This window comes from Mytilus galloprovincialis, chromosome 1 (genome assembly GCF_965363235.1).
Source record: "Mytilus galloprovincialis chromosome 1, xbMytGall1.hap1.1, whole genome shotgun sequence".
Taxonomy (NCBI): domain Eukaryota; kingdom Metazoa; phylum Mollusca; class Bivalvia; order Mytilida; family Mytilidae; genus Mytilus; species Mytilus galloprovincialis.
Genome location: NC_134838.1, coordinates 4,156,489 through 4,181,179, shown reverse-complemented (window position 1 = coordinate 4,181,179; position 24,691 = coordinate 4,156,489). Strand labels below are relative to the sequence as shown.

At 33.8% G+C, this 24,691-nt stretch overlaps 1 protein-coding gene across 1 annotated transcript in view; it reads left to right on the top strand.

Moving 5' to 3' along the window:
* The window catches only part of LOC143063424 (protein O-linked-mannose beta-1,2-N-acetylglucosaminyltransferase 1-like), a 77,026-nt gene that overhangs the window by 14,003 nt on the left and 38,332 nt on the right, over window positions 1-24,691 (top strand). The window contains exons 9-18 of the mRNA XM_076235572.1: window positions 340-466; window positions 1,837-1,903; window positions 2,148-2,325; window positions 2,624-2,733; window positions 16,785-16,869; window positions 17,771-17,897; window positions 18,347-18,416; window positions 18,907-19,005; window positions 20,675-20,770; window positions 21,074-21,094. Of these exons, the coding sequence (XP_076091687.1) occupies window positions 340-466; window positions 1,837-1,903; window positions 2,148-2,325; window positions 2,624-2,733; window positions 16,785-16,869; window positions 17,771-17,897; window positions 18,347-18,416; window positions 18,907-19,005; window positions 20,675-20,770; window positions 21,074-21,094 (980 nt within the window). The remainder of the gene's footprint in view (window positions 1-339; window positions 467-1,836; window positions 1,904-2,147; window positions 2,326-2,623; window positions 2,734-16,784; window positions 16,870-17,770; window positions 17,898-18,346; window positions 18,417-18,906; window positions 19,006-20,674; window positions 20,771-21,073; window positions 21,095-24,691) is intronic.

Below are 24,691 nucleotides of genomic sequence, written 5' to 3'. Positions count from 1 at the left end.
TTCACTGAACATATAAATGTGATAGGGTGAAATATGTAAATCTTAGGCCAAGCAATGGTACAAACTTTCATATGTTTAAAGAAAAAACAAATCTTAGGTCAAAGTAATTAGTTATGGTAATTTACCATGAAGTTGTGGTCATTCCAACTCAAGGTTTTGTTCACTATGATTTGAAATTTTAACACTATGTACCGGTATGTATTGTAATAAAGCAGGTAGACAGTCTCTAAAGAATACTTTGCCCCTAATTTGCATTTCATTTGAATAAAAAACCTGTGCTAAGTTTGTAAAGTTTGTTAAAGAAGAATAAATTAAATTGTTTTTTTATCTATTTTGCAGCCTTAGCAATGAAGGCAGACAATGGTTTAGGTTAATGGGTAGTTACTTGATAGACAATGTTGGCTTTAGAGATGCCTTTGTAATGGTGGGACAAATTGGACTGGAACAGAAACAGGCTATTGAATTTGTAAGTTGAAAAATATTTATATTACCCATGTCAGTTTTGGAAGTCCCAAATTTTATACGACCGCTAAAATTGAAAAATATTTGGTCGTATATGTATATTAGTATCACGTGGGCGTTGTTATCGTCGTCAGCAAAGTACGAGGACAAATGTTTTCGGTATAATAAGTTAAGTATAAGTAAATAGAAATCAATAACATTTTAACATAAGGTTTATAACCATTAAACGAAGGTTGGGATTGATTTTTGGGTTTTTTGTCCCAACTGTTTAGGAACAAGGGGCCCAAAAGGGGTCAAAATAAGTATTTTTCTAGTTTCGAGACAATAACTTGTGTGTAAGTGTATGGATCTTTCTGAAATTGTACCACAAGGTTCCTTTCCAAAAAAGGAAGGTTGGGATTGATTTTGGGGGTTATGGCCCAAACTGTAAAGGAATTAGGGACCAAGAACAATACTTTTCTAATACTTTGTATAAATTGCTTATTTCTTGACCAATTTCAATGGGGTTTTATTCTTGAATTCTTGGGGTTCTTAAATATGCTGAATCTAACCGTGTATTAAGTTTTTGGAATTTGGTCCACGTTTTTAAACTGATCCACATGAGGTCCAAAAGGCCAAAAATTAAACTTAGTTTGATTTTAGCAAAAATTGGGGTTCATTGATATGCTGAAGCTAAATGTGTATTCAGATTTTTGATTATAGGCCCTGTTATCAAATTGGTCCACATTGAGATCAAAAGGGTCCTAAATTAAACTTTGTTTGATTTCATAAAAACTTGAATTCTTGGGATTCTTTGATATGCTGAATCACTTCATGACCATGTATTTAGATTTTGGATGTTGGACCATAATAGGTAAATATAATTTTTTTTATGTTCATTAGACCACATTCATTCTGTGTCAGAAACCTATGATGTGTCAACTATTTAATCACAATCCAAATTCAGAGCTGAATCAAGCTTGAATGTTGTGTCCATACTTGCCCCAACTGTTCAGGGTTCGACCTCTGTGGTCATATAAAGATGCACCCTGCAGAGCAACTGGTTATTTTTTTGGAGAATTATAATTTTACTTAACATTATATGAACTACAGCTTGATAAGAAGTTGAAAGTAAATGAGTTTCGTTCCCCTTATCTATATAAATCATATTAAAGAAAACTCTATAGTTACCCCCTCATTAGAAGACAACAGTTAATTAGAAGGAATATTGTTATTTATAATGATTCTTGTAAACATGTAGTATAAAAAAAAACTGAATGATTCAATTTCTGTTAACGCTTGAAACTGTATTATCTATATATAAGTCTTCAATATTACAAAGACAAGTTTAAAGACTTTGAGGAAAAACTGTTTAACTTTTCTTTTTCTTTTCAGCATAAAAAGAGAGAACATGGTGGCTACAGCTTACCCATTGAAAAGAAAGGTTGTTTCTCTCTACCTCGTAAGTAGGACATATGTAGATTATAACAGTTACAAATAAATTTTAAACTAAAAATAGACTTAGAAAAAAGTCTTTTGAAGCATCAACACTTGCTAAATATAACAAATTTCACTCTAAACATGTGTAAAATAACAAATTTCATGCATTTGATTAGGTTAGTTTGAATTTTACCTTGACATATATATATAAAAAGAGAATTATGTTTACAAAGAAGTATAGTTAAAATCTGTCTCCTATATTTCAGTTGGTCCATTGAGAGATATTTCACAGTTTATGCCAAAAGTGACAGAATATAAGATGGTTATAGAAAAGTTAGACAAGTGTGGATTGACTACAGAATGTGGAGAAGATAAATTTACTGCTATGGTGGATACTGGTGATGGTGATCAGAGGAAACCTACAATCTGTATTAATGGGGAAATGTAAGATCTATTTATAGTATTAATGGGGAAATGTAAGATCTATTTATAGTATTAATGGGGAAATGTAAGATCTATCTGAACGTATAGTATTAATGGTGTTAAACGACTTAAATTGCTTTTTCATGGGATGAATTGTTATGTCATGCGACAGCAACCCAACTAAACAAATATTCAAAAGACCCCTAGAGGTCAACATATAGTCTTACATTATAGGCATATGTCTTTACAATTTAACAAATTCTAAATTTATCCCCAGTTTGTTAGACTGATTTTTCAAATAACTTTGTTCTGTCTGCAGTGTTTTAGGTGAAAGGGTGAACCATGCAGGGAGAGGATTTAATGTAGCTGTATTGAGTTCTACAGAGAAGAAAGTCTCCACTGTCACAGTGTTTGATACATATGAAAAAGGTTGGTTTATAAAGTCATGTTGTTATTAGAAATATTGGTTCTCATTTAGTAAGACTTTGGATTTTGTGAAATGGATCACATCCTGTTCAAACACATATATATTGTTTATATATTTTAAGTTTACTTCATCAGATGTAAAACATGGCTGCCATCAGCAATCTTTGATTCTGTTTATCTAATTGTCAGAAATGTCCTCTGTGAAATGTTTTTAAATTTGATGGGATAGATGAAAATAAACCAATCTGAAGCATAATTCATGATTTATCTTCACTTGAGTTATAAGGGGGGGAATTGTCAACTAAGAGATTGAGGCTTCTAGGTGACTCTTGTTTCTGACCATATTTATATTTAAAGTTTTTACTGACACATTTTGAAATCTTATATATCATAAATTAACAATGAATATTAACAGTTGATAGACAGTCCATCTCAATAAAGGCATGTATTGATGTTTGTGTTATGTTTAATGCATGTTTTGATAAGAAGTTGTTTAAAATTATATTAGAAATGTTATTTGATGTTATCTGTTATTGTTTTTATGTTATTCACAAATACTGAAGTGGTATAAATTTGTAAATCACAAAACAAAATATATTGAACATTTTATTTCCATTTGAAAATCTTATACATTAAGGTAAGAAAGATGTAAGTTTTTCTGTCTGTCCGTCGGGTATCTGGTTAATGTTTTGGGAAGGTAGTTTACCATTAGTGATGGTCACATCAGATTGGATCATCATACACATGCTCCTGTTTATGTGAACTTTTTTATATGCCAAATAACATTTTTGAATTAAATTTTAAGGTTCAATGAAATTGGAAATATTATCATGTTTAGGTGGTACCAAACACCTTCACTAAAATTAATTTGGCTCGTTTAATTTCATAAAATTTTGACAAAATATTAACTTTGACCCTTTGACAAAATTATAAAAAATTTTAAAATATTTGAACCACACATTTTATTTGGAAATTTTCCTTAAACTTATATTAGTTCGACTAACACCAATTTTGATCATTGAGAAGCTTAATATTTTTTTTAAAATAGAACGTAGTTAAAATGTTCAGCTGATTTTTACAGAGTTGACTCCCTGTAGTGTTATTTACCACCTTAAATCACTACATCTCAGGTTAAAGTTTACAGAGTTGACTCCCTGTAGTGTTATTTACCATCTTAAATCACTACATCTCAGGTTAAAGTTTACAGAGTTGACTCCCTGTAGTGTTATTTACCATCTTAAATCACTACATCTCAGGTTAAAGTTTACAGAGTTGACTCCCTGTAGTGTTATGTACCATCTTAAATCACTACATCTCAGGTTAAAGTTTACAGAGTTGACTCCCTGTAGTGTTATTTACCATCTTAAATCACTACATCTCAGGTTAAAGTTTACAGAGTTGACTCCCTGTAGTGTTATGTACCATCTTAAATCACTACATCTCAGGTTAAAGTTTACAGAGTTGACTCCCTGTAGTGTTATATACCATCTTAAATCACTACATCTCAGGTTAAAGTTTACAGAGTTGACTCCCTGTAGTGTTATGTACCATCTTAAATCACTACATCTCAGGTTAAAGTTTACAGAGTTGACTCCCTGTAGTGTTATGTACCACCTTAAATCACTACATCTCAGGTTAAAGTTTACAGAGTTGACTCCCTGTAGTGTTATGTACCATCTTAAATCACTACATCTCAGGTTAAAGTTTACAGAGTTGACTCCCTGTAGTGTTATTTACCATCTTAAATCACTACATCTCAGGTTAAAGTTTACAGAGTTGACTCCCTGTAGTGTTATATACCATCTTAAATCACTACATCTCAGGTTAAAGTTTACAGAGTTGACTCCCTGTAGTGTTATTTACCATCTTAAATCACTACATCTCAGGTTAAAGTTTACAGAGTTGACTCCCTGTAGTGTTATTTACCATCTTAAATCACTACATCTCAGGTTAAAGTTTACAGAGTTGACTCCCTGTAGTGTTATATACCATCTTAAATCACTACATCTCAGGTTAAAGTTTACAGAGTTGACTCCCTGTAGTGTTATTTACCATCTTAAATCACTACATCTCAGGTTAAAGTTTACAGAGTTGACTCCCTGTAGTGTTATTTACCATCTTAAATCACTACATCTCAGGTTAAAGTTTACAGAGTTGACTCCCTGTAGTGTTATGTACCACCTTAAATCACTACATCTCAGGTTAAAGTTTACAGAGTTGACTCCCTGTAGTGTTATATACCATCTTAAATCACTACATCTCAGGTTAAAGTTTACAGAGTTGACTCCCTGTAGTGTTATGTACCACCTTAAATCACTACATCTCAGGTTAAAGTTTACAGAGTTGACTCCCTGTAGTGTTATATACCATCTTAAATCACTACATCTCAGGTTAAAGTTTACAGAGTTGACTCCCTGTAGTGTTATTTACCATCTTAAATCACTACATCTCAGGTTAAAGTTTACAGAGTTGACTCCCTGTAGTGTTATTTACCATCTTAAATCACTACATCTCAGGTTAAAGTTTACAGAGTTGACTCCCTGTAGTGTTATTTACCATCTTAAATCACTACATCTCAGGTTAAAGTTTACAGAGTTGACTCCCTGTAGTGTTATGTACCACCTTAAATCACTACATCTCAGGTTAAAGTTTACAGAGTTGACTCCCTGTAGTGTTATATACCATCTTAAATCACTACATCTCAGGTTAAAGTTTACAGAGTTGACTCCCTGTAGTGTTATTTACCATCTTAAATCACTACATCTCAGTTTAAGTTTACAGAGTTGACTCCCTGTAGTGTTATTTACCATCTTAAATCACTACATCTCAGGTTAAAGTTTACAGAGTTGACTCCCTGTAGTGTTATTTACCACCTTAAATCACTACATCTCAGGTTAAAGTTTACAGAGTTGACTCCCTGTAGTGTTATTTACCACCTTAAATCACTACATCTCAGGTTAAAGTTTACAGAGTTGACTCCCTGTAGTGTTATGTACCATCTTAAATCACTACATCTCAGGTTAAAGTTTACAAAGTTGACTCCCTGTAGTGTTATTTACCACCTTAAATCACTACATCTCAGGTTAAAGTTTACAGAGTTGACTCCCTGTAGTGTTATTTACCACCTTAAATCACTACATCTCAGGTTAAAGTTTACAGAGTTATCTCCCTGTAGTGTTATGTACCACCTTAAATCACTACATCTCAGGTTAAAGTTTACAGAGTTGACTCCCTGTAGTGTTATTTACCATCTTAAATCACTACATCTCAGGTTAAAGTTTACAGAGTTGACTCCCTGTAGTGTTATGTACCACCTTAAATCACTACATCTCAGGTTAAAGTTTACAGAGTTGACTCCCTGTAGTGTTATTTACCATCTTAAATCACTACATCTCAGGTTAAAGTTTACAGAGTTGACTCCCTGTAGTGTTATTTACCACCTTAAATCACTACATCTCAGGTTAAAGTTTACAGAGTTGTCTCCCTGTAGTGTTATGTACCATCTTAAATCACTACATCTCAGGTTAAAGTTTACAGAGTTGACTCCCTGTAGTGTTATGTACCACCTTAAATCACTACATCTCAGGTTAAAGTTTACAGAGTTGACTCCCTGTAGTGTTATTTACCACCTTAAATCACTACATCTCAGGTTAAAGTTTACAGAGTTGACTCCCTGTAGTGTTATGTACCACCTTAAATCACTACATCTCAGGTTAAAGTTTACAGAGTTGACTCCCTGTAGTGTTATTTACCATCTTAAATCACTACATCTCAGGTTAAAGTTTACAGAGTTGACTCCCTGTAGTGTTATGTACCACCTTAAATCACTACATCTCAGGTTAAAGTTTACAGAGTTGACTCCCTGTAGTGTTATTTACCACCTTAAATCACTACATCTCAGGTTAAAGTTTACAGAGTTGACTCCCTGTAGTGTTATTTACCACCTTAAATCACTACATATCAGGTTAAAGTTTACAGAGTTGACTCCCTGTAGTGTTATTTACCACCTTAAATCACTACATCTCAGGTGAAAGTTTACAGAGTTGACTCCCTGTAGTGTTATTTACCACCTTAAATCACTACATCTCAGGTTAAAGTTTACAGAGTTGACTCCCTGTAGTGTTATTTACCATCTTAAATCACTACATCTCAGGTTAAAGTTTACAGAGTTGACTCCCTGTAGTGTTATTTACCATCTTAAATCACTACATCTCAGGTTAAAGTTTACAGAGTTGACTCCCTGTAGTGTTATTTACCACCTTAAATCACTACATCTCAGGTTAAAGTTTACAGAGTTGACTCCCTGTAGTGTTATTTACCACCTTAAATCACTACATATCAGGTTAAAGTTTACAGAGTTGACTCCCTGTAGTGTTATTTACCACCTTAAATCACTACATATCAGGTTAAAGTTTACAGAGTTGACTCCCTGTAGTGTTATTTACCACCTTAAATCACTACATATCAGGTTAAAGTTTACAGAGTTGACTCCCTGTAGTGTTATTTACCACCTTAAATCACTACATCTCAGGTTAAAGTTTACAGAGTTGACTCCCTGTAGTGTTATTTACCACCTTAAATCACTACATCTCAGGTTAAAGTTTACAGAGTTGACTCCCTGTAGTGTTATTTACCACCTTAAATCACTACATCTCAGGTTAAAGTTTACAGAGTTGACTCCCTGTAGTGTTATTTACCACCTTAAATCACTACATATCAGGTTAAAGTTTACAGAGTTGACTCCTTGTAGTGTTATTTACCACCTTAAATCACTACATCTAAGGTTAAAGTTTACAGAGTTGACTCCCTGTAGTGTTATTTACCACCTTAAATCACTACATCTCAGGTTAAAGTTTACAGAGTTGACTCCCTGTAGTGTTATTTACCACCTTAAATCACTACATCTCAGGTTAAAGTTTACAGAGTTGACTCCTTGTAGTGTTATTTACCACCTTAAATCACTACATCTCAGGTTAAAGTTTACAGAGTTGACTCCCTGTAGTGTTATTTACCACCTTAAATCACTACATCTCAGGTTAAAGTTTACAGAGTTGACTCCCTGTAGTGTTATGTACCACCTTAAATCACTACATCTCAGGTTAAAGTTTACAGAGTTGACTCCCTGTAGTGTTATTTACCACCTTAAATCACTACATCTCAGGTTAAAGTTTACAGAGTTGACTCCCTGTAGTGTTATTTACCATCTTAAATCACTACATCTCAGGTTAAAGTTTACAGAGTTGACTCCCTGTAGTGTTATTTACCATCTTAAATCACTACATCTCAGGTTAAAGTTTACAGAGTTGACTCCCTGTAGTGTTATTTACCATCTTAAATCACTACATCTCAGGTTAAAGTTTACAGAGTTGACTCCCTGATGTGTTATGTACCACCTTAAATCACTACATCTCAGGTTAAAGTTTACAGAGTTGACTCCCTGTAGTGTTATTTACCACCTTAAATCACTACATCTCAGGTTAAAGTTTACAGAGTTGTCTCCCTGTAGTGTTATTTACCATCTTAAATCACTACATCTCAGGTTAAAGTTTACAGAGTTGACTCCCTGTAGTGTTATTTACCACCTTAAATCACTACATCTCAGGTTAAAGTTTACAGAGTTGACTCCCTGTAGTGTTATTTACCACCTTAAATCACTACATCTCAGGTTAAAGTTTACAGAGTTGACTCCCTGTAGTGTTATGTACCACCTTAAATCACTACATCTCAGGTTAAAGTTTACAGAGTTGACTCCCTGTAGTGTTAGGTACCATCTTAAATCACTACATCTCAGGTTAAAGTTTACAGAGTTGACTCCCTGTAGTGTTATTTACCATCTTAAATCACTACATCTCAGGTTAAAGTTTACAGAGTTGACTCCCTGTAGTGTTATTTACCACCTTAAATCACTACATTTTATTCAGGTTAAAGTTTACAGAGTTGACTCCCTGTAGTGTTATTTACCACCTTAAATCACTACATCTCAGGTTAAAGTTTACAGAGTTGACTCCCTGTAGTGTTATTTACCATCTTAAATCACTACATCTCAGGTTAAAGTTTACAGAGTTGACTCCCTGTAGTGTTATGTACCATCTTAAATCACTACATCTCAGGTTAAAGTTTACAGAGTTGACTCCCTGTAGTGTTATTTACCATCTTAAATCACTACATCTCAGGTTAAAGTTTACAGAGTTGACTCCCTGTAGTGTTATTTACCATCTTAAATCACTACATCTCAGGTTAAAGTTTACAGAGTTGACTCCCTGTAGTGTTATGTACCATCTTAAATCACTACATCTCAGGTTAAAGTTTACAGAGTTGACTCCCTGTAGTGTTATTTACCATCTTAAATCACTACATCTCAGGTTAAAGTTTACAGAGTTGACTCCCTGTAGTGTTATTTACCACCTTAAATCACTACATCTCAGGTTAAAGTTTACAGAGTTGACTCCCTGTAGTGTTATGTACCACCTTAAATCACTACATCTCAGGTTAAAGTTTACAGAGTTGACTCCCTGTAGTGTTATGTACCACCTTAAATCACTACATCTCAGGTTAAAGTTTACAGAGTTGACTCCCTGTAGTGTTATGTACCACCTTAAATCACTACATCTCAGGTTAAAGTTTACAGAGTTGACTCCCTGTAGTGTTATTTACCACCTTAAATCACTACATATCAGGTTAAAGTTTACAGAGTTGACTCCCTGTAGTGTTATTTACCATCTTAAATCACTACATCTCAGGTTAAAGTTTACAGAGTTGTCTCCCTGTAGTGTTATTTACCATCTTAAATCACTACATCTCAGGTTAAAGTTTACAGAGTTGACTCCCTGTAGTGTTATGTACCACCTTAAATCACTACATCTCAGGTTAAAGTTTACAGAGTTGACTCCCTGTAGTGTTATTTACCACCTTAAATCACTACATCTCAGGTTAAAGTTTACAGAGTTGACTCCCTGTAGTGTTATTTACCACCTTAAATCACTACATCTCAGGTTAAAGTTTACAGAGTTGACTCCCTGTAGTGTTATGTACCATCTTAAATCACTACATCTCAGGTTAAAGTTTACAGAGTTGTCTCCCTGTAGTGTTATTTACCATCTTAAATCACTACATCTCAGGTTAAAGTTTACAGAGTTGACTCCCTGTAGTGTTATGTACCACCTTAAATCACTACATCTCAGGTTAAAGTTTACAGAGTTGACTCCCTGTAGTGTTATTTACCACCTTAAATCACTACATCTCAGGTTAAAGTTTACAGAGTTGACTCCCTGTAGTGTTATGTACCATCTTAAATCACTACATCTCAGGTTAAAGTTTACAGAGTTGACTCCCTGTAGTGTTATTTACCATCTTAAATCACTACATCTCAGGTTAAAGTTTACAGAGTTGACTCCTTGTAGTGTTATTTACCATCTTAAATCACTACATCTCAGGTTAAAGTTTACAGAGTTGTCTCCCTGTAGTGTTATGTACCACCTTAAATCACTACATCTCAGGTTAAAGTTTACAGAGTTGACTCCCTGTAGTGTTATTTACCACCTTAAATCACTACATCTCAGGTTAAAGTTTACAGAGTTGACTCCCTGTAGTGTTATTTACCACCTTAAATCACTACATCTCAGGTTAAAGTTTACAGAGTTGACTCCCTGTAGTGTTATGTACCACCTTAAATCACTACATCTCAGGTTAAAGTTTACAGAGTTGACTCCCTGTAGTGTTATGTACCACCTTAAATCACTACATCTCAGGTTAAAGTTTACAGAGTTGACTCCCTGTAGTGTTATTTACCACCTTAAATCACTACATCTCAGGTTAAAGTTTACAGAGTTGACTCCCTGTAGTGTTATTTACCACCTTAAATCACTACATCTCAGGTTAAAGTTTACAGAGTTGACTCCCTGTAGTGTTATGTACCACCTTAAATCACTACATCTCAGGTTAAAGTTTACAGAGTTGACTCCCTGTAGTGTTATTTACCATCTTAAATCACTACATCTCAGGTTAAAGTTTACAGAGTTGACTCCCTGTAGTGTTATTTACCATCTTAAATCACTACATCTCAGGTTAAAGTTTACAGAGTTGACTCCCTGTAGTGTTATTTACCACCTTAAATCACTACATCTCAGGTTAAAGTTTACAGAGTTGACTCCCTGTAGTGTTATTTACCATCTTAAATCACTACATCTCAGGTTAAAGTTTACAGAGTTGACTCCCTGTAGTGTTATTTACCACCTTAAATCACTACATCTCAGGTTAAAGTTTACAGAGTTGACTCCCTGTAGTGTTATTTACCACCTTAAATCACTACATCTCAGGTTAAAGTTTACAGAGTTGACTCCCTGTAGTGTTATTTACCACCTTAAATCACTACAGTTTGTTCAGGTTAAAGTTTACAGAGTTGACTCCCTGTAGTGTTATTTACCACCTTAAATCACTACATCTCAGGTTAAAGTTTACAGAGTTGACTCCCTGTAGTGTTATTTACCACCTTAAATCACTACATCTCAGGTTAAAGTTTACAGAGTTGACTCCCTGTAGTGTTATTTACCATCTTAAATCACTACATCTCAGGTTAAAGTTTACAGAGTTGACTCCCTGTAGTGTTATTTACCACCTTAAATCACTACATCTCAGGTTAAAGTTTACAGAGTTGACTCCCTGTAGTGTTATTTACCATCTTAAATCACTACATCTCAGGTTAAAGTTTACAGAGTTGACTCCCTGTAGTGTTATTTACCACCTTAAATCACTACATCTCAGGTTAAAGTTTACAGAGTTGACTCCCTGTAGTGTTATTTACCACCTTAAATCACTACATCTCAGGTTAAAGTTTACAGAGTTGACTCCCTGTAGTGTTATGTACCACCTTAAATCACTACATCTCAGGTTAAAGTTTACAGAGTTGACTCCCTGTAGTGTTATTTACCACCTTAAATCACTACATTTTGTTCAGGTTAAAGTTTACAGAGTTGACTCCCTGTAGTGTTATTTACCATCTTAAATCACTACATCTCAGGTTAAAGTTTACAGAGTTGACTCCCTGTAGTGTTATGTACCACCTTAAATCACTACATCTCAGGTTAAAGTTTACAGAGTTGACTCCCTGTAGTGTTATTTACCACCTTAAATCACTACATCTCAGGTTAAAGTTTACAGAGTTGACTCCTTGTAGTGTTATTTACCACCTTAAATCACTACATCTCAGGTTAAAGTTTACAGAGTTGTCTCCCTGTAGTGTTATTTACCACCTTAAATCACTACATCTCAGGTTAAAGTTTACAGAGTTGACTCCCTGTAGTGTTATGTACCACCTTAAATCACTACATCTCAGGTTAAAGTTTACAGAGTTGACTCCTTGTAGTGTTATTTACCACCTTAAATCACTACATCTCAGGTTAAAGTTTACAGAGTTGACTCCCTGTAGTGTTATTTACCACCTTAAATCACTACATCTCAGGTTAAAGTTTACAGAGTTGACTCCCTGTAGTGTTATTTACCACCTTAAATCACTACATCTCAGGTTAAAGTTTACAGAGTTGACTCCCTGTAGTGTTATTTACCATCTTAAATCACTACATCTCAGGTTAAAGTTTACAGAGTTGACTCCCTGTAGTGTTATTTACCACCTTAAATCACTACATCTCAGGTTAAAGTTTACAGAGTTGACTCCCTGTAGTGTTATGTACCACCTTAAATCACTACATCTCAGGTTAAAGTTTACAGAGTTGACTCCCTGTAGTGTTATGTACCACCTTAAATCACTACATCTCAGGTTAAAGTTTACAGAGTTGACTCCCTGTAGTGTTATTTACCACCTTAAATCACTACATCTCAGGTTAAAGTTTACAGAGTTGACTCCCTGTAGTGTTATGTACCACCTTAAATCACTACATCTCAGGTTAAAGTTTACAGAGTTGACTCCCTGTAGTGTTATGTACCACCTTAAATCACTACATCTCAGGTTAAAGTTTACAGAGTTGACTCCCTGTAGTGTTATGTACCACCTTAAATCACTACATCTCAGGTTAAAGTTTACAGAGTTGACTCCCTGTAGTGTTATTTACCACCTTAAATCACTACATCTCAGGTTAAAGTTTACAGAGTTGACTCCCTGTAGTGTTATTTACCACCTTAAATCACTACATCTCAGGTTAAAGTTTACAGAGTTGACTCCCTGTAGTGTTATTTACCACCTTAAATCACTACATCTCAGGTTAAAGTTTACAGAGTTGACTCCCTGTAGTGTTATTTACCACCTTAAATCACTACATCTCAGGTTAAAGTTTACAGAGTTGTCTCCCTGTAGTGTTATTTACCACCTTAAATCACTACATCTCAGGTTAAAGTTTACAGAGTTGACTCCCTGTAGTGTTATTTACCACCTTAAATCACTACATCTCAGGTTAAAGTTTACAGAGTTGACTCCCTGTAGTGTTATTTACCACCTTAAATCACTACATCTCAGGTTAAAGTTTACAGAGTTGACTCCCTGTAGTGTTATTTACCACCTTAAATCACTACATCTCAGGTTAAAGTTTACAGAGTTGACTCCCTGTAGTGTTATTTACCACCTTAAATCACTACATCTCAGGTTAAAGTTTACAGAGTTGACTCCCTGTAGTGTTATTTACCACCTTAAATCACTACATCTCAGGTTAAAGTTTACAGAGTTGACTCCCTGTAGTGTTATTTACCACCTTAAATCACTACATCTCAGGTTAAAGTTTACAGAGTTGACTCCCTGTAGTGTTATTTACCATCTTAAATCACTACATCTCAGGTTAAAGTTTACAGAGTTGACTCCCTGTAGTGTTATTTACCACCTTAAATCACTACATCTCAGGTTAAAGTTTACAGAGTTGACTCCCTGTAGTGTTATTTACCACCTTAAATCACTACATCTCAGGTTAAAGTTTACAGAGTTGACTCCTTGTAGTGTTATTTACCATCTTAAATCACTACATCTCAGGTTAAAGTTTACAGAGTTGACTCCCTGTAGTGTTATTTACCACCTTAAATCACTACATCTCAGGTTAAAGTTTACAGAGTTGACTCCTTGTAGTGTTATTTACCATCTTAAATCACTACATCTCAGGTTAAAGTTTACAGAGTTGACTCCCTGTAGTGTTAGGTACCATCTTAAATCACTACATCTCAGGTTAAAGTTTACAGAGTTGACTCCCTGTAGTGTTATTTACCACCTTAAATCACTACATCTCAGGTTAAAGTTTACAGAGTTGACTCCTTGTAGTGTTATTTACCATCTTAAATCACTACATCTCAGGTTAAAGTTTACAGAGTTGACTCCCTGATGTGTTATTTACCACCTTAAATCACTACATCTCAGGTTAAAGTTTACAGAGTTGACTCCCTGTAGTGTTATTTACCACCTTAAATCACTACATCTCAGGTTAAAGTTTACAGAGTTGACTCCCTGTAGTGTTATTTACCACCTTAAATCACTACATCTCAGGTTAAAGTTTACAGAGTTGACTCCCTGTAGTGTTATTTACCACCTTAAATCACTACATCTCAGGTTAAAGTTTACAGAGTTGACTCCCTGTAGTGTTAGGTACCATCTTAAATCACTACATCTCAGGTTAAAGTTTACAGAGTTGACTCCCTGTAGTGTTATTTACCATCTTAAATCACTACATCTCAGGTTAAAGTTTACAGAGTTGACTCCCTGTAGTGTTAGGTACCATCTTAAATCACTACATCTCAGGTTAAAGTTTACAGAGTTGACTCCCTGTAGTGTTATTTACCATCTTAAATCACTACATCTCAGGTTAAAGTTTACAGAGTTGACTCCCTGTAGTGTTATTTACCACCTTAAATCACTACATCTCAGGTTAAAGTTTACAGAGTTGACTCCCTGTAGTGTTATTTACCACCTTAAATCACTACATCTCAGGTTAAAGTTTACAGAGTTGACTCCCTGTAGTGTTATTTACCACCTTAAATCACTACATCTCAGGTTAAAGTTTACAGAGTTGACTCCCTGTAGTGTTATTTACCATCTTAAATCACTACATCTCAGGTTAAAGTTTACAGAGTTGACTCCCTGTAGTGTTATTTACCACCTTAAATCACTACATCTCAGGTTAAAGTTTACAGAGTTGACTCCCTGTAGTGTTATGTACCATCTTAAATCACTACATCTCAGGTTAAAGTTTACAGAGTTGACTCCCGGTAGTGTTATTTACCATCTTAAAATCACTACATTTTATTCAGGTTAAAGTTTACAGAGTTGACTCCCTGTAGTGTTATGTACCACCTTAAATCACTACATTTTGTTCAGGTTAAAGTTTACAGAGTTGACTCCCTGTAGTGTTATGTACCATCTTAAATCACTACATCTCAGGTTAAAGTTTACAGAGTTGACTCCCTGTAGTGTTATTTACCACCTTAAATCACTACATCTCAGGTTAAAGTTTACAGAGTTGACTCCCTGTAGTGTTATTTACCACCTTAAATCACTACATCTCAGGTTAAAGTTTACAGAGTTGACTCCCTGTAGTGTTATTTACCACCTTAAATCACTACATCTCAGGTTAAAGTTTACAGAGTTGACTCCCTGTAGTGTTATTTACCACCTTAAATCACTACATCTCAGGTTAAAGTTTACAGAGTTGACTCCCTGTAGTGTTATTTACCATCTTAAATCACTACATCTCAGGTGAAAGTTTACAGAGTTGACTCCCTGTAGTGTTATTTACCATCTTAAATCACTACATCTCAGGTTAAAGTTTACAGAGTTGACTCCCTGTAGTGTTATTTACCACCTTAAATCACTACATCTCAGGTTAAAGTTTACAGAGTTGACTCCCTGTAGTGTTATTTACCATCTTAAATCACTACATTTTATTCAGGTTAAAGTTTACAGAGTTGACTCCCTGTAGTGTTATGTACCACCTTAAATCACTACATCTCAGGTTAAAGTTTACAGAGTTGACTCCCTGTAGTGTTATGTACCATCTTAAATCACTACATCTCAGGTTAAAGTTTACAGAGTTGACTCCCTGTAGTGTTATTTACCACCTTAAATCACTACATCTCAGGTTAAAGTTTACAGAGTTGACTCCCTGTAGTGTTATTTACCATCTTAAATCACTACATCTCAGGTTAAAGTTTACAGAGTTGACTCCCTGTAGTGTTATTTACCACCTTAAATCACTACATCTCAGGTTAAAGTTTACAGAGTTGACTCCCTGTAGTGTTATGTACCATCTTAAATCACTACATCTCAGGTTAAAGTTTACAGAGTTGACTCCCTGTAGTGTTATTTACCACCTTAAATCACTACATCTCAGGTTAAAGTTTACAGAGTTGACTCCCTGTAGTGTTATTTACCATCTTAAATCACTACATCTCAGGTTAAAGTTTACAGAGTTGACTCCCTGTAGTGTTATTTACCATCTTAAATCACTACATCTCAGGTTAAAGTTTACAGAGTTGACTCCCTGTAGTGTTATTTACCACCTTAAATCACTACATCTCAGGTTAAAGTTTACAGAGTTGACTCCCTGTAGTGTTATTTACCATCTTAAAATCACTACATTTTATTCAGGTTAAAGTTTACAGAGTTGACTCCCTGTAGTGTTATGTACCACCTTAAATCACTACATTTTGTTCAGGTTAAAGTTTACAGAGTTGACTCCCTGTAGTGTTATGTACCACCTTAAATCACTACATTTTGTTCAGGTTAAAGTTTACAGAGTTGACTCCCTGTAGTGTTATTTACCATCTTAAATCACTACATCTCAGGTTAAAGTTTACAGAGTTGACTCCCTGTAGTGTTATTTACCATCTTAAATCACTACATTTTATTCAGGTTAAAGTTTTTGGTTAAGGTAGTTAACGATGAAGAAATAGTCACATCAACCTTATATTTTGTACACATGTTCATTACGATATAAATAACATGTATTTAGATAACCCATTTTTTCTTGGAACAAGCCTGATTCCCTAGCATGTCAGTAACAAAACAATAAAATGTTTATATTTGTGTCAGCATGTGTGTTTTGACTAATCATTAACCTATATGACTGTAGACAGTTCAAGCATGGAAGTTTTCTTGGAGAGTTTGGTGGAGGGAGACATTATTATAGCTGTTGTAAATGATGATGGACAGAGAAAGTAAGTAAGAGTTCACCCAAGGGAGATCTTATGTTATGGTCCATTGACTGACTTTTACATAGTATGCATGCTAAAGGTTGCACTTTGTAAATACAACTGTTTCTCAAACCACACCTCTTTTGGGGAGATATATAATATTTTATAGAAAATTAATTTTGTTTACATACTAGTTCCCAGTTATGATCTCTATGTTAAATCTCATAGAGACAAAACTTGGGAATGTTACCAGTAAATATACATATGCATATTGGTCATATTGAAATCTGTGAGATTCCTAAAGTCAAGATAAGGGTTGTTAAGAAATTTAGTGTTAGTTTCAACTCTTAGAAGTTCGGGCATTAAACATTGAAAATATGGCGTGCAGCCCTATATTTTGATCCTTTGAAAAAATTGTAGTGCAGTATGAACTTTCCAATCTATGTTATAATTTTTAAAATTTCTTCATAGTAAAAGTGGTACAGTTTTGGTTGTAAAAGGAGTTCTTATGGAAAAATTGCATTGTAGATATTTACAGAAATGCAACCTATAGCTTTTGATTGGAATTATCTTTACACCAATATTAACAAAGGAAATGAACGGTACAAAATAAAATTTACGCTTACTCCCAAGTACTTTGCTTGATTTGAAGCTGGAATATTTTTAAGCAAAGACCTCAGTTTTCCTTTATTGTACTGTACTCAGGATGTTCATTTCTTGTTTTGCCAAACTTACTTGCATTAAGATAGTCAGACAGTGTATCATTTACTTTACATGTGGTTTACATTAAAATACCTACTAAAATCATATCAAAACAAAACCAAAATATTGGTAAAATATATTGAAAATCCAAAAAATGGTTATATAGTGAGAGATTAAAACCACACTCAAAAAGCAACTATATTTAATAATAATTATGTTATAGGTTGAATACTCATGCCAGAGACATATATAACCAACTTGGTAGTAGCATGATACAGAACCTCAGATTCCGTGATGTTTGGTACTTTGTTGGTAAGAAAGGAATCAAAGGATTTACAACCACTGAACAGGTAAGCATGATTAGGCCCCATTGGGGTGTCACAAATTTTCTATAATGACGTAAAAGAAGTTCTAGGTGAACCTTTGTGATGTCAGTAATTGAGGACAAATTGTACTGACAGAATACCATGTCATCTGCATATTAAAGAATGAAAGCAAACATTTCTCTATAAATGGCCTTTTATAGCTGGCTCTGCTGTATGGGCTTTGCTCATTGTTGAAGGCCGTACAGTGACCTACAGTTGTTAATTTCTGTGTCATTTGGTCTCTTGTGGAGAGTTGTCTTATTGGCAATCATACCACATCTTTTTTTTTTATATAATGGTAGGTAAAACTCAACTCATCAGCCTGAATAAAACTCCTTTATTGCCTTTATTGTGGTTCCAAATTCAGAAAAAAGGGACGGACTAAAGAAAAGGCATCAAGCAAAAGGCTGAATATAAAACATTTATAATTGCAGATAAGTTTTGCTGGATATGATGGTAGCTGGCCAGCAGCTATGAAGGAGTCTTTTTGTCTACCTTATAACTGTAAGTAATAGAAAGTACACAAAACAGAAATTGTAATTAAATAAAAAGGTGGTTTTATCATGGTAAATTCAGACTGAAAAATAAACTTGATTATTCAAGGAGAAATATCACCCACAGAGTACCCTCTCCAGTTTTTTTCAGACCAATACTGTGTCATTGCTTTAATTTTTGACAAGAAAACTGGATTCTATGATTAATGGGAAAACGAGTTAACCAAGAAAGCATCCATTTAAAATAGATTATTTTGCATTAGTTTAATTAGGAACAAATTTTCTTTTAATTATGAAATGAAGTTACCTCACAGACATTAATATTGTAATGATTTTGTATGAGGGTATGACCAATGATCTTTTTTTTATAAATGATTACTGCTGATACAATTTATGTTGTTAAAACTATCTTCATACACAGTACTATAAGTTTAATACTATCATTCTGGGTTGTCATTCTCAGTTTGAACTGATACATTACTGATTGATATTGATTACAGTTAAAGGTACAGATGTTCCCCCAACACCTAAATCTAAGAGAAATGAAGCCAGGAGAGAATTCTGTAAAAAGTATGATGGCTATGAACATTTATGTGATCGTAAGTATATACAGTGCTTTCTATGGATTTGAAATAATGCACAATATATTCCTAAGAAATCGTGTATCTTTTATTATATAAACAGGAGACTTTTGTATCCTTGTATTGTTCGTGTACCATGAAAATTAGTATCCTTTAAATTTAAATGAATAAATCTTCTGTTATAAGCTTACCTGAGGATGGTTACAGGACAAGTTTTATGGGTGATGTGTGTGCACCTTTTTTCAATCTTCTTAACAAGTACTTTCAGTTTGCAAATACTTTAAATTAAGAATTTGGATTGACAGTTTACTTATTGTCGAGTCTGCAACTTTTGTTGCAGAAAGCTCGACATAGGGATAGTGATCCGGCGGCGGCGTTAGCTAACTTCTTAAAAGGTTTATATTTTAGAAGGTGAAAGACCTGGATGCTTCATACTTTGTTTATAGATGCCTCATGTTACGAAGTTTCCGTCAGTCACATGTCCAATGTCCTTGACCTCATTTTCATGGTTCAGTGCCCACTTGCAAAAAAAGTTCAAATTTTTGTAATGTTGAATTCTCTCTTATTATAAGTAATAGGATAACTATATTTGGTATGTGCGTACCTTGCAAGGTCCTCATGCCCGTCAGACAGTTTTCACTTGACCTCGACCTCATTTCATGGATCAGTGAACAAGGTTAAGTTTTGGTGGTCAAGTCCATATCTCAGATACTATAAGTAATAGGGCTAGTATATTTGGTGTATGGAAGGACTGGAAGGTGTACATGTCCAACTGTCAGATGTCATCTGACCTTGACCTCATTTTCATGGTTCAGTGGTTATAGTTAAGTTTTTGTGTTTTGGTCTGTTTTTCTCATACTTTATGCAATAGGTCTACTATACTTGTTGTATGGAATGGTTGTAAGGTGTACATGTCTAGCGGGCAGATGTCATCTGACCTTGACCTCATTTTCATGGTTCAGTGGTCAAAGTTAAGTTTTTAAGTTTTGGTCTTTTTATCTAATATTATATGCTAAAGGTCAACTATATTTGGTGTATGGAAATATATTATGATCTATATGTCAGTCCCGCAGGTTTTATTTGGCCATGACCTCAATTGCAAGGTTCATTGCACAGTGTTAAGTTTTTGTGTTTTGGTCTATTTTTTTTTAAACTTTCAGTAATAGGTCAACTATATTTGTTGTATGGAAGCTTTGTTAGCTGTACATGTCTGCCTGGCATGGTTCATCTGACCTTGACCTCATTTTCATGGTTCATTGGTCTTTGTTTAGCTATCTTGGTTAATGTTAAGTTTATGTGACAGTTGTAATCAAGCTTTATACTTAGGACTATCAACATAATATCAATGATTAGTAAAGAAGGCGAGACATTTCAGTGTGTGCACTCTTGTTATGACAACACAAGTATTTTTACAGACAGAATTTATGCGAATTTTGATGAAATTTTGATGAAATTGTTATTTGAAATACCTGTCAGTATGATTCATAAAAAAAAGAAGGAGAGTTTTATCGACTTGAATTTTCTCTCCCTCTCATTTGAGAAAAGTTGTCTTCTCTTTTGATTAAGAAGAGGGAGAAGGTAGCACCATGCTCTGTGTAAAGAATTAGCTAATATCCACACTATTAAGTTACAGCAGTCCATAGGCATAGTTATTTCTTTATGCATCCGACACACATTATTATTATAGCTGCAGCAGTAGATGAAACCTTAAAAGGGGTAGAGTTATTAGACAGAAGCCATACTAATGATGCAATATATAAAGTACCTATAGTCATTATACCAGGTAAGAATTAAACTTAATACAGCTGCAGCTTTCTTTATTACCAAAACATTATTTTAGTTATAAGGAATATCAATTTAAAACTGCTAAATGATTCCAAATGTTTTTATCAGTCCAACATTTATTTCAATTAAATAAGTATCATTGTGTATTAGATAAGTTACTATTGGCTCAATTTGATAGTTAACTGACCTTTTAAAAAGTTTGTTGTATATCATTTGATTGAGGTTTGAAATTTTAAGATGACTGAGTATATATATGTAATTAGCAGTCATTTTTATACCATTTACATCGTAAACTTTCTAGGATTAGTGCCACTGTTTAATAGTATGTATAATATAATAAATCTCATAGATATTTGCTGATTTTTAGCATCTAACCCAGAAATCTCCCTCCAAAACGGGATAGTAAATTAGGGAATTATACCTGTGTTCTTAAGAGCACTACTAGAGAAAACAATAATTCAAATGATTAAACAAAATGTAAAGTTGCCTTCTTGGAAATCATTAAATTAGACAGCAAAAATAGTGAAATTTTAAAGATTTAAATTAAAAAAAAAACAGATAAAGCTTGACAAGTTATTATATTAAGAGAGGGAGATTTGAATCCACAGTGAAATTTCTTCCCTTCATTCAGAAGAGTTAGATGGTTTGGTCATGATTTTTGTTAGGGAGTAGCTTCCCTTACCATGGTATAAGGACACTAGCTTCTCTGCAAATTTTGTTGCTTTAAAACATTAGTATCCCATACACATATTGGTGGTATTTCCTATTTAGTGTGGATGGGTGAAAACAAATATTCCCCATACCTTGGGGGCACTTCAATACCCCATCCTTTTCTTATAGTTTAAAATTCAAAAATGTATACCTTTTCATATATTACTTAGGTAAAACTGTTACTTGTTTTCAAAATTCCAATAGGGAACATACCTTTTATAATATACAATTATAAAACTGTTACCTTTTCCAATAATGTTTAGTTTGGTATGTTATGTAACAGTGGAATACCAAAGTGCCCAAAAAGATAAATAGGTTGATAAAACACAGCCAGGAACACCAAGAAAGATGACAGACAAAGTTTATTGACCTTATCATATATTTCTGATAGTTTTCACCACCTATTCACATATTTTCAAGCTTCATAAGGTGACCTATTCCAGCGGCACGTCCTATCACCTTGTATATAGGAAGTGGACCCCCTGAGCCCCATGCATAGAGTATTTGTGTAAAAATGTACAAATAGTACCAATACATAGTCCACAAATACAGATTGTTAATAAGCACTGATTGTTAGAGTTTTCATACACCGACATAAACCCTAGGCATGATGACTATAGTGTTTATTAGCTCACCTGGCCTAAAAGGCCATGTGAGCTTTTCTCATCACTTGGCGTCCGTCGTCGTCTGTCGTCGTTAACAATTTTTCAAACATCTTCTCCTCTGAAACTACTGAATGGATTTGAATGAAACTTAGCATGATTGTTCCTTACATTATCCTGCACAAAGTCTGTGCTTTGATTTTTGATCCGTCAAAAAACATGGCCGCCGTTACTTAAAATAGAACATAGGGGTCAAATGCAGTTTTTGGCTTATATCTCAAAAACGAAAGCATTTAGAGCAAATCTGACATGGGTAAAAATGTTCATTAGGTCAAGATCTATCAGCCCTGAAATTTTCAGATGAATCAAACAAACCATTGTTGGGTTGCTGCCACTTAATTGGTAATTTTAAGGAAATTTTGCAGTTTTTGGTCATTATCTTGAATATTATTATAGATAAAGATAAACTGTAAACAGCAAAAATGATCAGCAAAGTAAGATCTACAAATAAGTTAATATGACCAAAGTTGTCAATTGACCCCTTAAGGGGTTATTGTCCTTTAATGACAATTTTTCACAATTTGTTCATCACATTTGCTAACTTTAAAAAATCTTCTCCTCTGAAACTACTGAATGGATTTGGATGAAACTTAGCATGATTGTTCCTTAGATTATCCTGCACAAAGTGTGTGCTTCGATTTTTGATCCGTCAAAAAACATGGCCGCCGTTACTTAAAATAGAACATAGGGGTCAAATGCAGTTTTTGGCTTATATCTCAAAAACGAAAGCATTTAGAGCAAATCTGACATGGGGGTAAAAATGTTCATTAGGTCAAGATCTATCAGCCCTGAAATTTTCAGATGAATCAAACAAACCATTGTTGGGTTGCTGCCACTTAATTGGTAATTTTAAGGAAATTTTGCAGTTTTTGGTCATTATCTTGAATATTATTATAGATAAAGATAAACTGTAAACAGCAAAAATGATCAGCAAAGTAAGATCTACAAATAAGTTAATATGATCAAAATTGTCAATTGACCCCTTAAGGGGTTATTGTCCTTTAATGACAATTTTTCACAATTTGTTCATCATATTTGCTAATTTTAAAAAATCTTCTCCTCTAAAACTACTAAACCAAATTCAACCAAACTTCAACTGAATGATCAGTAGGGTGTATAAAATAAAGTTTTTGCTTTATTTTTTATTTCGTCAAAAAACATGGCCGTCATGGCTAAAAATAGAACACAGGGTAAAATGCAGTTTTTGGCTTATATCTCAAAAACTCCAGCATTTAGAGCAAATAAGACAAGAAGTTAAAGTATTTATTAGGTCAAGGTCTACCTGTCCTGAAATTTTCAGCCGAATCGGGTAACTGGTTTTTCAGGTATAATGCCCCTGAATTGATGATTTTAAAGAAATTTTGCAGTTTTTGGTTTATATTATCTTGAATATTATTATAGATACAGATAAACTGTTAATAGCAAAAATGTTAAGCAAAGTAAGATCTACAAATAAGTCAATTTGACCAAAATTGTCAATTGACCCCTTGAGGAGTTATTGCCCTTTAAAGACTTTTTTCACAATTTGTTCATCATGTTGACTTACTTTAAAAAATCTTCTCCTTTGAAACTGCTGTATCAATTTCAGCCAAACTTAGGCTAAATGAGTTTCAGAGTATCTAGTATAAATTTTATATTTCATTTCCTTGTATGTCAGAAACATAGCTCCTATGGCTAAAATAGAACATAGGAGAAAATGATTTTTTTTTTGCTTTTAAAGAAAATAGGACGATTCAAAGAACATTTAAATAAATTGAAAAGCCAAAATAATCATTGATGAGAGATTTAACCAAAAAAATTAAGGTGAGCGATTCAGGCTCTTGAGAGCCTCTTGTTATCAAATCTTTGGTAAATACAAAAGCTTCACTCACACTTACATTTATATATGTAAATGTAATCATGTATCATTATACAACTGGAGTACATATAACATTTATTTATTATATACCTTTTACATGAGTATGAATTGAACTAAGTTATACTTTTTGAAATAATGATATATTACTCATTTGATTTTAAATTAAATATTATGCTGAGGTGTAACACTTATACTTTGTAGTAGGCTTAGTTTAAAGGTGAAGGGTCATGTAGTCTGCATTAATTTGTGTAAAAATATTATGGAAAATATCTAAAGTACCAGTCCATTTATGAATCATGTAATTGGTTGGAAAGTTCACTTAGAAATAGTTTAATATCAGATTGAGAATGTACTCTTACCAGATGAGGTATGCACTTTGATCTTGTGCTATGGGAAACAACTCCTTTATTATCCTATAAAATATATTGTAAAATACATGCAGTTATCTGTCCGTGCAAGACTGTAGATGGAAAATATAACATTTTCCTTTTATCAACACCAATATTACAGCTGATTGACAAAAATATTGATTTGTCTTTCACAAGGTGTATTGCAAAATATTTATGTTTTGCATGATTCATGTATGGACTACTACTTTAATATACATACCAGTACATTGTATATACATACATACATACATATATACATAAAGACATTTTTTGTTGTTGTAATATTGTTATTACATTTA